Here is a 17,509-nt window from a genome sequence, read left to right as displayed (position 1 = left end):
CCCCACCCCAGACCTACCAAATCAGAATCTGCATTTTACCAAGACCCTCAGGTGATTGGTAAGCACGTTACAGTTTAAGAAGCATTGCTTTCGGGAAAGAACAGTTTTTTGGTTTTGTTTTTGTTTTGCGGTACGCAGGCCTGTCACTGTTGTGGCCTCTCCCGCTGCGGAGCACAGGCAGGCTCAGCGGCCACGGCTCACGGGCCTAGCTGCTCCGCGGCATTTGGGATCTTCCCGGACCGGGGCACGAACCCGTGTCCCCTGCATCGGCAGGCAGACTCTCAACCACTGCGCCACCAGGGAAGCCCGAAAGAACAGTTTTAAGATAACTGTATGACAAGTTGCAAGCAATTTCTGCTGATTCACATTATCATTTGGACTTATTCCTTCATCCATTTAACAAATGTTAATTGAGTGCCTCCTAGTACTGGACACCACGATGGTTTGGGGGAACACATTGGCATGCATCTCTATCTTGGCTTGCAAATTCCTGCCCATACCCCGTCTTCTCTAGTCTCTGGGCATTAATGGTAGCTATCTTTTGTCTACTAGACCTGACCCCCCACTCCAGTTCCGGCCCTTTCCTTCTTCTCAATTCTTTGCAAAAATTAGAGTCAGAATCCCTCTTTGTCAGTCCCTATCAATTGTGGTACTTTGACTGAGCTGAAGATAGCTAGTACTTTGAGTATCTAATGATCAACCGAGCCTGCAGCCCTGAGGATTGTATGGCCCTAGGATTGGTTTCAGACCCTTAGATCTAGAGGCAGAGGAGAAGTTTCTTGAACGAATCACTATAGCATATAGTATGGTTTCTTAACCCTGGCTATTCAACATGTAGTTTATGGACCAGGACGATCAGAATCACATGGGAGCTTGTTCAAAATATATAATCTTGGGCTCTCCTGCAGATCAGCTGAATCAGAATCTGCATTTTAGCAAGACCACCCGGTGATCCATGTACATATTAAAGTTTGAGCAGCACTGGAGCACTGGTATAAATTGTCAAATTTTGCAACATGTTAAAATCATGTAGGGAGCTTTTAAAATTCTGATGCCCCTGCTGCGTCCTATGCCAAGTGAGTGAGAATATCTTGGGATGAGACCAGGCGTCAGTATTTTTTTATTATGGTAAAATATACATAACATAAAACTTCCATTTTGACCATTTATAAGTGTATAGTTCAGTGATATTAAATGCATTCACGTTGTCGTGCAAACATCACCACCATCCATCTCCAGAACTTTTCATCTTCCCAAACTGAAACTCCATAACCGTGAAACACTAACTCCCCATTCCCCTGTCCCCCCAGCCCCTGGTAACCACCACTCTTCTTTCTGCCTCTATGAATTAGACTATTCCAGGTACCTCATATAAGTGGGATCATACAGTGTTTGTCTTTTATGACTGGCTTATTTCACTTAGCATAATGTCTTCTAGGTTCATCCATGTTGTAGCATGTGTCAGAATTTCCTTCCTTTTTAAGGCATATCATATTCCATTGTATGTACATGCCACACTTTGGACATATGGATTGATGGACACTTGGGTTGCTTGTGGCCACTGTGAATAATGCAATTACGAACTTGGGTATACAGATATCTGTTCCAGTCCCCTCTTTCAATTCTTTTGGGTATATACCCAGAAATGGAATTGCTGCATCACATGGTAATTGTTTTTTGGATTTTTTGAGGAACTGCTGCACAGCAGTTTTCCACAGCAGCTGCACCATTTTATAGTCCCATCAGCAATGCATAAGGGTCCCAATTTCTCCACGTCCTCACTAACAATTGTTATTTCCTGTTTTTTTGATTATAGCCATTCTAATGGGTGTGAAGTATTATCTCACTGTGGGTTTGATTTGCATTTCCCTAATGATTAGTGATGTTGAGCATCTTTTCATATACTTATTGACCAATTGTATATCTTCTTTGGAGAAATGTTTATTCAAGTCCTTTACCCATTTTGAATTGGATTGTTTTGTTGTTGTTGCTGAGTTGTAGGACTTCTTTATATATTTTGGATATTAATCCCTTATCAGATATATGATTTGCAAATATTTTCTCCCATTACATGGGTTGCCTTTTCACTCTATTGATAGTGTCCTGTGGTCCCCCAAAGTTTTAAATTTTGATGCAGTCCATGTAATCTATTTTTTCTTCTGTCACCTGTTCTTTTGGTGTCATATCCAAGAAATCATTTTCAGACAACGGTATTTTTTAAAGCTCCCCAAGTGATTCCAACGTACAGCTAAGGTCGAGCAATGTTTCTCAAATTTTAACGTGCATTCAGATCACCTGAAATCGTGTTAACATGCACATTCTGATTTATTAGGTCTGGGGTAGGGCCCAAGATTCTGCATTTCTAACAAACTCCTCGCTAATGCCGATGCCGTTGGTCTGGCGACCACTGAGTAGCCAGAGTGTAGAGGGGCATTTGAGTGATTTCCTTCATCTGAGCCCTGAGCTAGGGGTGGATACTTACCAGGCCTTTTCCTAAGTCTCCCACCACAACTGTTTCCCAGCAGGCCCTCGGCTGACCCTCTAACTTTCAGCTGGTGCTGAGCAGCCCTGGGAGCCTTTGGCATGTCAGAAGAATGAAATATGAAGGAATTGCTCTCCCTGCTCCACTCTCAGCCCACTCCCCCGGGGGAGGCCGTCCACTGGTCTGCTCGTGCCTAGTGCATCCGGTTCCACACTAATGATGGCACGTTCCTGTCTGGCCTTGGCCCCTGCAAGGGAACTGCTACAGAGCTCTGCTGAATAGCTGTTTTGCTCAAAATATGTTTAATATGCTCAGAAAGGAAAACCACACAGGTTGGTCTGAAGTTTATAGAAGAAGCTGGGAAGAAAAACTGCCGAAGGTCTGCTTCTAAAAGGAATCCTTTAATTCATCATAGAATTTTAGAGCCAGAAAGGACCTTTAGAGATTTACTCCCAGACCCTCATTTTGGAGAATCAAGCTGGGACCCAGCAAGGCTGTGACTTGTTCAAGGTCACCAAGCAAAACAGAGGTCATCCCACAGGTGTATTATTTCTGTTTAATCTTGCTTTAGGTTATTTATCTGGAAATGGATAACACAGAGGAGCTATTTCTTTCAGATGTCTCCTTTAATTAAAAGTTCTACTTTTCAAACAAAGGTAAAAATCAAGAGGCTGGATCACGGTTCTTGCCCCTCGTGGCCTTCGTTAGAAAACTTCTACCAGATGCTTATATTACCCTAATAGGACCTGCCTCCCTGGTGGCAGTGACCCAAACTGCAAGTGTAGTAGTGCCTGGGAGGAACTTAACAGCTTCTAGAATGCAGGCCCAATACCAGTCTTTCCTTCATGCCCATTGATTGCAAATGTTGTAAGCTGATCACATTACTCTTTCAAGCCACTGCCAGTCAGTTTTTTCTGTCAAGTTGAAACTCATCTGCCATCCCTACAATAGAATTCATACCTTGAAAAGTCCTGTGACCTTCAGATCACGCTACATTTCAGCATGGCTAACCTGGTTGTTAAATACTCTTTAGCTTCCCCCACCCCACCCCAGCTGCTCATTAATCCAATTATGAGTTTCCTTTATGCAACCAAACTTCTTGCCAAGTTGCAGAACTCTCGGAGTGATGTGTTTGCCTTTAGCGACTAGACAGCCCAGTAGTTGCTGCTGTTGTGCTCAGACATCTCTGTAATTGGGACTGACCTCATTCTGATAGTGCAACACCCAGCATGTGCCCTCTAAGCACGCTGCAAGAACTTTCTTCCCAGGAAGGCTCGCTGAGGTTAGTTTCTGCCCTGCAGTTAGAGCCCTGCCCCGTGCCTCTCTCCAGCCTCCCCAGCGAGGCATTAGGAAGGCTTCTGAATCACGTTTGGCTCCGTAGACAGTGCCTGGGCCCTTCCTTCTGGTCTCTGGGCCCTGAACTGGAGCAGGCTCCTTTGCTGGCAGGAATGTCTGTCTCCATCTGGGGAGTCAGTCTTCAGGTCTTCTCTTCATTAAGACATCAGCCTCACTCAGCCTTGCTCTTGGCTGCCAGCCACACTGACAAGCCAGCAGGAGAAGTTCCATCAGGAAGAGGTGTGCCGCCCTCTGTAGGCAGGAAGGCACCGCCTTGCCTGCGGGGCTGCCTGTGCAGGCCTTGTGGGCCTTGTCCCAGGGGAGCCTTTGGAACACTCTCAGCGTTCTGATTCTAAGCCTGCGGGCAGCAGCTCGGGGTGGTGCTATCTGTAGCGTTCTCAGTGTCTCCCTGGCTCACGTCAGGAAAGGATGGAGTTCTTCCACCTCCTTGGCCACTCTCATCTGTCTCCTGCGTGCCTGCCACCAGCTCTCGCAGCTCCAGGCTGTTTGGCAACACCCTGAGTTATGTTAGAGATACAATAATGAATTATACAATGGATTATACATAATTAATTTATAATAAAACACACACACAGTGGTTTAATTTCTCCAAGTGAATGATGTGCCGCTCGCCAGATCCTGCTGGAATACATTCCATAACTGACTGCTTCCTGGTCCGGAGGCGATGGCCAGCTGCCCTAGGGAGGGACCTTGGCAGGGGAACCTTCCAAGTCACAGATTCCCTCCAGGCTGCCTCTGGGGTAGGTCCCACAGAAGGATAATCCTTTACTGCCTCTACTATTGTTCTAGACATGGACCCTCATGGGGCTCTCACCCACCCCTGGACTGTCTGAGATCTGTTGTTTTCTTCATTCTCCCAGCCTTTCTCCCAGAGGATGGGAGATGCCCATGTGTTTATACTCTACCATTTCTTCCTTCCTTCCCTCCTTCCTCCCTCCCTCCCTCCCTTTCCTTCCTTCCTTCCTTCCCTCCTTCCTCCCTCCCTCCCTCCCTTTCCTTCCTTCCTTCCTTCCTTCCTTCCTTCCTTCCTTCCTTCCTCCCTCCCTCCCTCCCTTTCCTTCCTTCCTTCCTTCCTTCCTTCCTTCCTCCCTCCCTCCCTCCCTTTCCTTCCTTCCTTCCTTCCCTCCTTCCTCCCTCCCTCCCTCCCTCCCTTTCCTTCCTTCCTTCCTTCCTTCCTTCCTTCCTTCCTCCCTCCCTCCCTCCCTTTCCTTCCTTCCTTCCTTCCCTCCTTCCTCCCTCCCTCCCTCCCTCCCTTTCCTTCCTTCCTTCCTTCCTTCCTTCCTTCCTTCCTCCCTCCCTCCCTCCCTTTCCTTCCTTCCTTCCTTCCCTCCTTCCTCCCTCCCTCCCTCCCTTTCCTTCCTTCCTTCCCTCCTTCCTCCCTCCCTCCCTCCCTTTCCTTCCTTCCTTCCTTCCTTCCTTCCTTCCTTCCTTCCTTCCTCCCTCCCTCCCTCCCTTTCCTTCCTTCCTTCCTTCCTTCCTAAATATGTACTGAGTGCCCCTTTTGTGCCAGACACTGTCCTTGGCTTTGAGTGCATACATGAACGAAACAGAGAGCCTTGCCCTGGTGGAGCTTATGTTCTGGCTGAGGGAGACAGACACTAAATAACAAAACATGATGAATGAGGAAGTCATCCAGCATGTTATAAAGTGATAGGTGCTGTAGAAAAAGAAAAGGCAGAGCAGGATAAGGGTGACCTGACATGATGGGGACAGGTTGCAGTTTTAAAGAGCATAGTCGGGACAGGTCTTGTGGAAAAGTGGCAGCCTAGGAGTTGCCAAGCCTTCCAGGAACAGGGAAGAAAGGTACTGCTGCACCTAACATTTGTAACTTTTGGTTTCAGATGTTCCAGATGTTTCTGTTCCTGCTTCTGCTGTGGTTTCTGCCCCTGACTGAGGGGTCCCTGCGCGCTGAACCCATGTTCACGGCCGTCACCAACTCAGTCCTGCCCCCTGACTATGACAGCAACCCCACCCAGCTCAACTATGGAGTGGCGGTGACTGATGTGGACCACGACGGGGACTTTGAGATTGTCGTGGCAGGGTAAGTACCTCCCGCCCTGGGTTTGACAGATACATTAGTCAGCTTTTGCTGTAATAGGGCCAGATAACAAATAGCTCCAAAAGCCCAGGGGCTTGCAACAACACACATTCTCATGCACTTGGGTCTTGGCCGGACTCAGCTGCGTTCTGGTAGGCTGTGTCCTTGCCTTTTTGCTGTAGCAGTGAGTTGGGATGGAGGGTAGATTGGAAGAAAAGTGCTTAATCCACAGGCTTTCCAGGGAGAAGATTTGAATGCCCTGCTTCAAGGCACTCTGTTCATATTTTGGCCTCCTTGGTTATGCAGGTGTTACTTCCTCACCAGTGAGACACTAGAGTCTCTATATACGAGGGATTTAAGGGTGACAATTATGGTAGAAGGGGATGCTCAAAGCTGCCTTTGCACAGCATTTTACACAAGACTAAGAAAACATGAATTGCCTGTTTCAGAGAAGGGGGGAAGTTGGCGATGAAGAAGGATAGTTAAACTTCCTCTAAATCATGCCTCGGCGCCCCCGGTCCCTTCTCTCCTGAGACGCAACATTGTGTATCAAGAAAAGATTTGGAGTCCAAATAGCTTGAGTTCATGCCTTAGATCTACAGCTTTCTAGTTGCATGACCTTGAGTCAGCCCCTTATGCACCAAGATTCAGATGTATCATCTGCAGAAATGGAGATAGCAAGACGCCCCCCATTGTGAAGGTTCAATCGCTGTTGTACGTGAGTGCATTGTAAATTCTGCCAGTCACCATTGATAATCCTTATTTATGGAGCACTGATATGTGCCAGGCACTGTGCTAAGCCTTTCCACGCACTGTCTTATTTAATCCTCCTGACAACACTATGCAGTAAATATACAAGAAAAGGAAATTAGGATTCAGAGATGGTGAGTGACTTGCCCTCTATCAAGTAAACAGTAAGTGGATGAGTCAGGATTTGAACCCCACGGCTCCCTAACTATAGAGCTGCTAAACTACATTGTACAAAGTTTAGTTATCACTTCAAAAACCAGCCAATCAATAAATACACTCCAGGGCCCTGTCAACCTCATTCTAGAAGGCTGGAGCTTTTATGGCAGCACTGAACAAAGTAAATGGCAAGTAACTATTTGTAGCAGTTGCATGTAACAGTAGAAACCACTGACTTTGGCATTGGAAAACCTGGTTTTAATCCTGTGTCATCCAATAGTTGTGAGCCTTGTGCAAGTTACTTAACTACACAGCCCCCACTTTCCTCATCTGTAAAATGGGCATGTTGAAATCTACCCCTGCCTACCATACAGGGCAGTGGTGAGGATTAGTGCTGATGATGTATAGAAAAGATACTTTGTAAGTGCATTTCTTCTTTCATTTATTCTTTTCTTGTACACCATGAAGAGTAGAAGTTCCTAGATTCTAGATCTCATGGAAGTCTAGATTAGTGTGCTGACAGATAGAACTTTCTACGATGATGTAGAAGTTCTATCTTGGTTCTGTCCAATATGGCGTCCACTGGCCACGTGTGGCTGTTGAGCACTTGAGATGTGGCTACTGTGACCAAGGAACTGGATTTTTCATTTTATTTCATTCTAATATTACACAGCCACATTTAAATTAGACAGCACTGTCTGGGACTTCAGAAGGAAAACTAAAGAGTGTGATAGAAAAGGGGGAAATAGGAATGGTTGTAATGACCCTTATTGCCGGGGGTGACCTGTGCAGGGCCGGAGCCAAGCAGCTTGTCTGTGTTCAGTTCTGTGACTGTCCAGTCACTCTCTGAGTCCAAGAGAAGCCTTCCTGGCCAAATCCTGCTTCCTGGAGCCTGTGCTGCTCTGCCAGGGTCTCTGGGTAAGGGGCGGTGATGCACTTCTGAGATGTTCTAGTTGGCCCTGCCTCCTACCAGATGACACCAGCCTCCCTCTGGTAGGCACTGGGAGCTGACAGAGGACAGAGAACAGTGAGGCAACTTCCCTTCTTCCTATCTTTCCCTCCTCCTGGGCCCCCACAATGATGACCAGGTTCTCCTTTCATCTTGGACGATGGGTGGCAAGCTCAGATTTCCATCCCACCCATCCTTTGAGGGGCAGGGGATTGTTACTGCATCTCCTGAGCACCCAGCTTCTTGCTTTCCCAGTGCTGGGCATGCATTTCACCTTCCTTTTCAGTGAAGCCTTTTTCTCTTTCTTTTCCAAGGAACTCAAGAAATTTGCTTTTGTGTCTTCTGTGGCAGAGCAGCTAGACCATCATTCGTAGGCAGTTTAGAGTAGATGTCTAAACCTTGTCTAGCTTGCTGCTTCCTGTGGGGCCTGTAGCACTTTGGAGTTATCCTCTAGAAGCAAGAACCAGATCATCCTGGGCCTTTATTCTGAATCAGCCAGAGACCAGGGAAAGGCCCTTGTCTCTTCTCCCAGCGAAGGGCTGAGCCAGGCAGCCCCTGTCTGAGAAAACTTGGGCTGCCAGGTGTTCTTCTAAAAGATGACATTGCTCACCACCAGCAAAGAGGAAGATTTACATAGAGGACAGGATGGTGAAATTGGGCAGCCTCCCAGCTCCAGGTCAGGCCTCCTTTGTGGCTGTTATTGACGCATTGTGAATTCTCAGAGCATCAGAAAGACACGTTCTAATTTAAGTACCAAAATACATTCCAAAGGCAAATATAACTCTTTATTATCTTCAGCTCAGGATGATTTGTCACTGTCTTCTTCTTTGGGCTGGATAACCAGGGGCTGACTATACAGACATATTTAAATCAGGACCTTGGCAGGTCATTCGGTCCACCCCTTGCCTTCCAATAAGGTCACACCTATTGTTTTTGGAGGCTCCCTTTATTTAGAGCCTTCCAAGGGAATGTGTGCAATCTTTTCATAATCCAGCTCAGTTACTTATGTCAAGAATCTATGTGACTAATCTGAATCCCTCATATTCGAGCTTAGTAAGCCATTTCTTTTAACTTTTGTTTTGCTGTTACCTTTGAAGATTTAAACCAAGTGGTCACTACCCTTTCAAATAATGACAGCTAGGATCACTGCCCTGCCTTTCATGCCCTGTGGACTCCTTGGCAACATATCTGACTTTGACTTTCATTCAGTTTTATCCACCCTACACCCATATTTAACTCTGTTTGATGGTAGACTCTGTTTAGGAATCACACAGCAGGAATAGAAATTTTTAAAAATTGAACGTGAATGCCTTTACCTGGGGCCCCTGCAGTCCAGCTCCTGACAGGCCCACCCTCTATTATCTTACAGACCTTTCCATGAGCTGGCACCTGAAGGCCTTTGCGTTTCTGACCCCTGGGATATTGGGCAGCTCTTCAGTTTATAAAATGCCCGCACTTGAACTTGTCTTGGATTTGTTGACCTTGTAGTGTGTCTGACTCCAGCCCTGTTGCTTTGCGTATTTACTCTCTGAATAGATTTGTTTTGTTTTGCCTTTTTGGTATCCTCCTTCTGGGTATTGATGGCATTGATTTTGAGCGTGTTGTGGGTGAGTTTGTGTTGTTTCAGAGTCTTAAGTTAATTGTGATGGAAGGCATGTGCACACTTCTGACTCTGGGAGGAGCAGAAAATGACCGCCCTTTGCTCCGCAGGGGTAGGGGAGGGAGAGGGCCGGCTCTGATCCTCCGACACAGCTGGGCGAGTGCCTCTGCCTGTGGAGGGCTGATCTGTTAACCGGCAGGTGCGTGATCGCGGGTCTGGGTACAGTCTCCTCTTTGCGGGGGGAGGGGGAGGATTTGATCACCCCCAGGAGACGTCGGCGCAGGCACAGACCATTGAATATCTTCGAGACGGGCTCCCTGGGTAAATAAAAAGCCTGGTGGCTTCTCCTTTTCTCAGTGGCACTAAACACCCAATCTACAGTGTCACGCAGTCTGGAAAGGAATCCCTGTTGGTGTCAATCTTGCACAATTCCTTTAGAGGAGATTTTGTTTCCTGGGATATCCCCAGAGGTCTGAAATAACCCCTCTACCCTGTCAGTTTCCAAGAAGTTTTGCCCAAATGGAAAGATTGTAGTGGTTCTAAAGTTTAAATCATGATTTAGATCAGTTTTTCTACACAAAGAGCATTCACTTGATAAAACCTTAACTCATTCTTCACACTTGGAAGGGTTTCTTTTAAAGGGATGCTACGTATTGTAAACCAGCGTTTCATTTTTTCTTAATTTTGCAACTATGTCAGAAAACTTTTTTAATTTACTAAAATTAATTGAATTATTTTAAAGGCAAACAGTATTCAGTTACCAGATTAATCATAATCATATAGGAGATATTTTTGCAATTATAAGTAATAAGAACAATGATAAAGAGTGAGATATTTATCTATGATTAAACCAAAGCAGCATTTATGCATTTTATTACCAGCATATATAGATATATGCAGTATATATAGATGTATATAGTGTGTATAGATAGACATAGTAGATAGATGTAGTATCCATGTACAAATATTTAGGTGTATTTAGTAAATATAAATATATACAGTACATATACATACACACACATACTTTCAACAAAATAGGAAAAGTACTTTTGAACTTTCAGTCTTAGCTGTTTTGTAAAATACCAATATGACGTTCTAATAGATTTGATCATCAGTTTTGACAACTTAAAAAGTTAGATTATTTCAGTTTCTCTTTTTTTAATTTAAAATACCTTTTACATTTTGGTAACACAAATGTTTTATTGCAAAAAAATCCACACACGGGGCTTCCCTGGTGGCGCAGTGGTTGAGAGTCCGTCTGCCGATGCAGGGGACGCGGGTTCGTGCCCCAGTCCGGGAAGATCCCACATGCTGCAGAGCGGCTGGGCCCGTGAGCCACGGCCGCTGAGCCTGCGCATCCAGAGCCTGTGCTCCGCAACGGGAGAGGCCACAACAGTGAGAGGCCCGCGTACCGCAAAAAAAAAAACAAATCCACACAATATAGATGAAAGTAAAAATCCATCTTTACCAACTTCCCATCCCTACTCTAAGCTCATCCCAGTCCCCTTCCAGAATAACAATTGTTTCCAGTTTAGTGCTTATACTTCTGAAAATTTCTATGTTACATATATATTTTTTAAAAATATGTAATTTCAAGAGGAATCAAACTGATACACATTGTTCCAGAGCTTGCTTTTCTCAGTGTAACATATTCATTGTTCGAACATGGATCTAACCTAATTTTTTTAAGTTACTTAGTGTGGATGGGCCACATTTGTTTTGCCACTCCTCAAGTGACATTTAAGCTGTCGCTAATCTGTGACCATTGCAGACAATGCTGTACTGCACATCCTTACACACATATGCGGATGTTTCTCTGGGATGATACCAAGAAGTGGAAATGCTGGGAATGATATGTACATTTTATACCTTAATAGATATTGCCAATGTTACCAATCTCAATCTTTTTCTATGTATTCATAGCCTAGAAACAAAGGGTAATTTGGGGGATTATTGATATCAACAGCTATTCAAACACCTACTGTGTGTACTGCCACATAGGCTCCAGGGTCTGAACTTTATCAATTTAGATGTAATAAAGAAGGGGGGGGGAGTCCTATTCTACATCTGTAAAAGAAGCTGCTGCTGTTAAAAACTGGATTGAGGAACTTCAATACTCTGATTCAAACTGCTAAAAAGACTTCCTCTAAAGCTTCCTCTGCAAAAATATATTTCTTAAATGGTTCACCCTTAACCCGAAGATTCATTGTCCTCGGTATCATGGAAGAATGATTGCAGGGTGCCAGCTCTTCTGCTATGGTTAAGCATGGACTGCCCCTGATTTTTTTTTTTTTTTTTTTTTTTTGCGGTACGCGGGCCTCTCACTGTTGTGACCTCTCCCGTTGCAGAGCACAGGCTCCGGATGCGCCGGCTCAGCGGCCATGGCTCACGGGCCCAGCCGCTCCACGGCATGTGGGATCGTCCCAGACCGGGGCACGAACCCGTGTCCCCTGCATCGGCAGGTGGACTCTCAACCACTGCACCACCAGGGAAGCCCTGCCCCTGAGTTTGAATACTAATAAGACAGGAGCTGGAGCAGGAGCCAGGGCTTTTAAACCCATTCTTAAAACTTTTATAAAAGGGTTACTAAGTAGTGCATGACAGGTTTTTGAGAGACATCTCAATGCTACATCTGAACCTCCTTCTCCCCAGCCCTGGGCAGCCAGAAGCAATGGGCAAAAATTCCACTCCCCACCTCAAGTCACAGATTCTCCTGACAGCTCAAAGGACTGAGGCCCCTATGTCGTTACCCTGGTCACACACACACACACACACACACAGAGCAAGGTGTCAGGAGGTATGGTAGGCAGAATAATGGCCTTCTAAAGATGCTCATGTCCTACACCCCAGAATCAGGAATATGTGACCTTGCATGGCAAAAGGGACTCCACAGAGGTGATTAAGTTAAGGACCTCAAGATAGGGACATTATCCTGGATTATCTGAGTGGGCCCAATGTAGTCACAGTCCTTAAACGTAGAAAAAGAGAGGCAGAAGAGGAGGTCATAGTGATCTGATGTGAGAGTGGCCATGGAGGGAGTGGCCCCAAGACAAGGAATGTGAATGGCCTCTAGGAGCTGGAAAAGGTAAGGAAATCGATTTATCCCTAGAGCTTTTTTTTTGTTTGTTTGTTTGCGGTACGCGGGCCTCTCACTGTTGTGGCCTCTCCCATTGTGGAGCACAGGCTCTGGACGCGCAGGCTCAGTGGCCATGGCTCACGGGCCCAGCCACTCCGCGGCATGTGGGATCCTCCCATACCGGGGCACGAACCCGTGTCCCCTGCATCGGCAGGCGGACTCTCAACCACTGTGCCACCAGGGAAGCCCCCTAGAACTTCTTGAAGGGAATGCAGCTCTGCCAACACCTTGATTTCAGCACAGACCAGCGTTGGACTTGTGACGTACAGAAGTGTCAGATAATCAACTTGTATTGTTTTATGCCACTAGGTTTGAGGTGATTTGTTACAGCAGCAATATGAAACTAATACATTAGGTAAAGGTCAGGTGCTTGGCGACATTTCTCAGAGAGGTGATGGCCGTTACCTCAGAAGATTTTAATAGTATTATTTTACTAATTTCACAGCAATAAAAGAAATACACCACCCACAAACATATTATTTAGAAGAATAAAAGAATATATTTAAAAGAAATACATCACCAACAGAAGTATTATTTTTATTCAGTGACATTCCCCTAAGAACAGGTTCGGTTTTGGAAAGAAGCCCTTACATCACACTTCATTCCTAGGTGGCCATCCACATTAATTCACCCTGCAGCTCGCTGTGTGACACCTGGTCCCATGGGTGGTTGGAGGTGGGGAGGGGGGTTCAGAACTTTTAAAGATCTCACTGTCATTGCTGAGGCACACACACTCACTTGGGTGAGGTCATAAGTGACTTGTGCCCCTGGGGAGATGCAAACATTCCGAGAGGTCAGAGCAGGTGGAGAGCACTTCTGGCTGAGAATCACAAAGGCCTTGGAGGGGCATTTGGATGGTCACAGGAAGGATAGGTTAGGTCTATTTAACAAGGGGGCAAAGGCCTCTCCATGTTGAAGAGAACTTTAGGCTTATTTGGATTTTGTTGTTTGTTTGTTTTTAAATTAATTTTTTTAAAGCATTTTAACAAAAGACTGATTTTCACAGAGTATTGAAGAGTATTTAAAAAAAGCTGCTCCAAAATAGTAATATAATTAAGACACTAAAATTGCCTTTGCTGAAAACGGCAAAGCTACTTTTAGTCTGAATTTTTCATCCATGCAGAAAGTAGATGTATGCCCTGTCTCCAGTCACTTTGCTTTAAACTCTCTTCTCCCATTTTTTTAAGCGGTGGGCTGGATGGAAGGTCTACCTTGTCCACTGCGTCCCACACCAGGCTCCCCAAGGTTCAGGCCCACAGCAAGCAGGAGCCCAGACCAACCCTCCACCCCACCCTCACAGGCCTCAGGCCTTCTTCCTCTCCCCCCTCCCTCCCCCTCCCCTTCCTTCTCCCAAGCTCACCTCACACTTCCCTCTGGAACAGGTGCTATTTCCACTCCTGGAATCACTTCTGCTCTGGGGGTCCAATCTGACCCCTGCCTCCCTCTCTTGTGTTTTTCCTCATACACCCCTTCTCCCCAGTGCTACTGACCTGGTGAGTCACTTTCTTTCAAGAATGCTATGCTTTTGACTTAATTTTCCCTCTGAGGAATCAGTGACTTTTGAGGCGCAGGTATCTAAGAAAGCATTCAAGGATGTGAAGAAGCTAAAAGCAAACATTCCCCACTTCAGATTTTTACATGCTCTCCCCTCGTTTACCTTCACCTGTTTGCAGACTAAACTTGTGAAGGGCTGGAGGGCAGAAGCAATGTCTTGTATTTTACTTCCATCATCTCACTTTAAACCATCACAGCAGTCCATACGATGTGTAGTATTTAATTGAGTCTAAGTCACACATTTTTTCACACTTTTTTATCGACATATAGTTGATTTACAATGTTATGTATTAGTTTTGGGTGTACAACACAGTGATTTAAGATTTTTATAGATTATACTCCATTTATAGTTATTATATATTGGCTACATTTCCTGTGCTGTACAACATATCCTTGTAGCTTATTTTATATATAGTAGTTTGTACCTCTTAATCCCCTACCCCTAGTGATTTTAACATCTCTAAAATTGGGATGTGACCTACAATTGACAGCTTGCATTTAATTGGCAGGGTTTTTTTTCTCTAAAGATACATAAAAAAATGGTGTCTGGGGCTTCCCTGGTGGCGCAGTGGTTGAGAGTCCACCTGCCGATGCAGGGGACATGGGTTCGTGCCCCGGTCCGGGAGGATCCCACATGCCGCGGAGCGGCTGGGCCCGTGAGCCATGGCCGCTGAGCCTGCGCGTCCGGAGCCTGTGCTCTGCAACGGGAGAGGCCACAACAGTGAGAGACCCGCGTACCGCAAAAAAAAAAAAAAAAAAAAAAAAAAAAAATGGTGTCTGATCCCTGATGATATTTTAGATTTGATGAAAGCACTGTAGATAGGGTTATCCCCATTTTGCAGATGAGGAAATCAAGGCCCAGAGATCTGCTGAGAGTCACAGAGATGGTGAGAGGCGGAACTGTTATTCTATATGTGCCCATTAAATTAGGTTTGTTAATTGTGTTGTTCCAGTCGTAATGGTAGTCCATTCCTTTCTGTGGTTCTGTGTTGTTGTGTATATGTTGAGGCTGCTTTATTAGATGCAATTTTAGAATTCTTTTTTTAAAATTGAGATATAATTGACAAATACCATTATATTAGTTTCAGGTATACAACATAATGATTTGTTATTTGTATATATTGCAGTGTCTTAAGAATTCTTATATTTTCCTGGTGCATGAAAGCCATTATCATTATGAAGTGACCCCAGCCATCGCTAATTATGCTTTTGGTCTGATGTTCTTATAGCCACTCCATCTTTCCTTTTGTTAATATTTGACAGGAATATCTTTTTTCCATACTTTTGCTTTGAACTCTCCAAAGCCCCTATGTTTTAGGTATGTTTCTTGTATGCAGCATAAGTGTGGCTTATGTTTTTTTCAACTGTTTAACCATGTCCGTCCTGCTGTCCTGTTACTAATGAGGTTAGTCCATTCCATTTAATGGGAACATTGATATGTTTAAACTTGTTTCTATTATCTTATTTTTTTTAATTTCCAAGCTTTCAATGCTTCTTTTCTTTTTCTTTCTTGCTTTTTAAAAATTGATTGATTTAGGGGCTTCTCTTTTTTTTTTTTTGGTTGTGAGGTAAAGATTCTTGTTTTTGAAATTTCATTTTTTGCCTCTACTGATTTGAGATTTATACCCTCTACTTCTGTACTTTTAGTGGTTCCCTTTGAAATTTTATGGTACATTTTTAACCTAACAAACTCTAAAATTATCAACCCCTTTCTATAACAATACAGGAATTTTAGTACTCTTTAACTCTGAACACCATTTCCTGGTATACATATAGTACTTTAGTCTTGCCCTTTGCAAACTCTGTAAGTTATAATTATTGTTATTGTTTTTATCTAAAAGCAGTGTTTTTATTACTATCCATTTTTACCATCTTATTTGCTCATTTTTCTTCTTACATCTCAGAAAGACCTTCCTATCATTTTTCTTCTTCCCAGCATACCTCTTTTAGCTGTTCTTACTGAATGCCAGTTGCTGGTAAAATCTGTCAGTTGTTGTTTAATCTAAAAATATATTTATTGTATCTCCATTCTTGAAAGATAATTTTTCTGCATTCAAAAATTTTAGGCTGACAGTTTTTATTCCTCTGTCACTTGTTGCTAAGATGCCAATCACTAGTAATGTCACTCCTTTGTAGGTGGTCTGTCTCTTGCCTCTCTTTTTTGTCTTTTGGATTTTGCAGTTTCACTACTATATGTATTGATATGGGTCTTTTTTTTAACCCAGCATGTGCTTCCTGAGTCTGAGGATTCATGTCTCTCATCAGCTCTTAATGGTTCTCAGCCATCATCATTTTAAAACTCTGTCCCTTCTCTCTACTCACTCCTTATAGGACTTCACTCAGACATGTCAAGTTTTCTCATGCTAGCCTCCAAATCTCTTAACCTTTTTCATTTTATTCATCTCCTGTCTCTCTGTGATGCTGCATCCTGGGTAACTTTCCGGGTATATCTTCCAGTTCACTAATTCTTCCTTCAGTTGCATCCAAACTGTTGAGTTTTAATTTCAAAAACTGTTTCTCATTTCTAGGAGTTTCATATCCTTTTGCAAATCTCCCCAGTCGTTTCTGATAGTGTCTTGTTGCTTACTCATTTATTTCATTCTTTGTTCCGTTAAACATTTCTTACATAGATATATTCTGTGTTTGACAGTTCTGATATCTACAGTCCTTGGGGGTTTAATGTGTTCTTAGCTTTTTGTTTTTTTCTTATGCTTATTTGGAGTGGCTTCCCTTCTTAGTATATTTGCTTGATCTTAAAATGTGGGAAATCTGTGGCCCTAAAATGGAAATGCTTTTTACCAGAGAGGATTTGTAGTTATCTCTGCCGAGGGCCTGGCGGTCCTACTAACCTGGGAACACTATAGGTCTCTCCAAGGGTTAATTTAGGATTTAATGTAGGATTCTAGGGTTCAGCATCTCCACCATGCTGCCAGTTCAACCTATTTGTTTACCACTCATTGCTGCCAGATCTAGTTTTGGCTCACTTTTCTGTGGGATGGGGTAATTTATGGAGATTTCCCTTAAGTTTGTACCCAGTAATATATTAAAGATATGTTTTATCTGGGACCTACTTGTTTTGTAGTGATAAGGTCCTTCAGCAATCTATCATATGGATGGAAACATAAGTCTGGGGTTGTCAGTAGGTTTAGGATCTCCAAAACTTATTTTTCTATTACCAAGAAGACTTGGGAGGGTATGTGCAGTTGAAAGAAGTAGTATTTAAGAGATTCTCTTCCTTATCTCTTCAGAGGTGCTTTAATTTACTTTTTGCAAAATAGAAACATTTCTATAGCATGGGACACTTGGGTGTGAAATGGAGAAGATAGGGATGTGTGTTTATGGGGAGAGAAGCTTGTGCAATAAGCCACATGCACTCAAGTAGCCAGGCCAGACTCTTGGACTGTGCCTCAATGGAGGAACATGGGAAAGTCAAGATTAAAGTCCGTTTCCAGTGTACATGATACCATATAAGGTCACTGGTGTTTGGT

At 44.1% G+C, this 17,509-nt stretch overlaps 1 protein-coding gene across 3 annotated transcripts in view; it reads left to right on the top strand.

Annotated features, from left to right (window-relative positions):
- The window catches only part of CRTAC1 (cartilage acidic protein 1), a 132,911-nt gene that overhangs the window by 12,405 nt on the left and 102,997 nt on the right, over positions 1 to 17,509 (top strand). For all 3 annotated transcript variants that reach the window (XM_060126335.1, XM_060126333.1, XM_060126334.1), the window contains exon 2: positions 5,680 to 5,879. In XM_060126335.1, the coding sequence (XP_059982318.1) occupies positions 5,680 to 5,879 (200 nt within the window). The remainder of the gene's footprint in view (positions 1 to 5,679; positions 5,880 to 17,509) is intronic.

Source organism: Lagenorhynchus albirostris, chromosome 16 (genome assembly GCF_949774975.1).
Source record: "Lagenorhynchus albirostris chromosome 16, mLagAlb1.1, whole genome shotgun sequence".
Classification (NCBI taxonomy): domain Eukaryota; kingdom Metazoa; phylum Chordata; class Mammalia; order Artiodactyla; family Delphinidae; genus Lagenorhynchus; species Lagenorhynchus albirostris.
The sequence above is the reverse complement of the archived record's forward strand: the minus strand, read 5'-3'. Positions and strand labels throughout refer to the sequence as shown.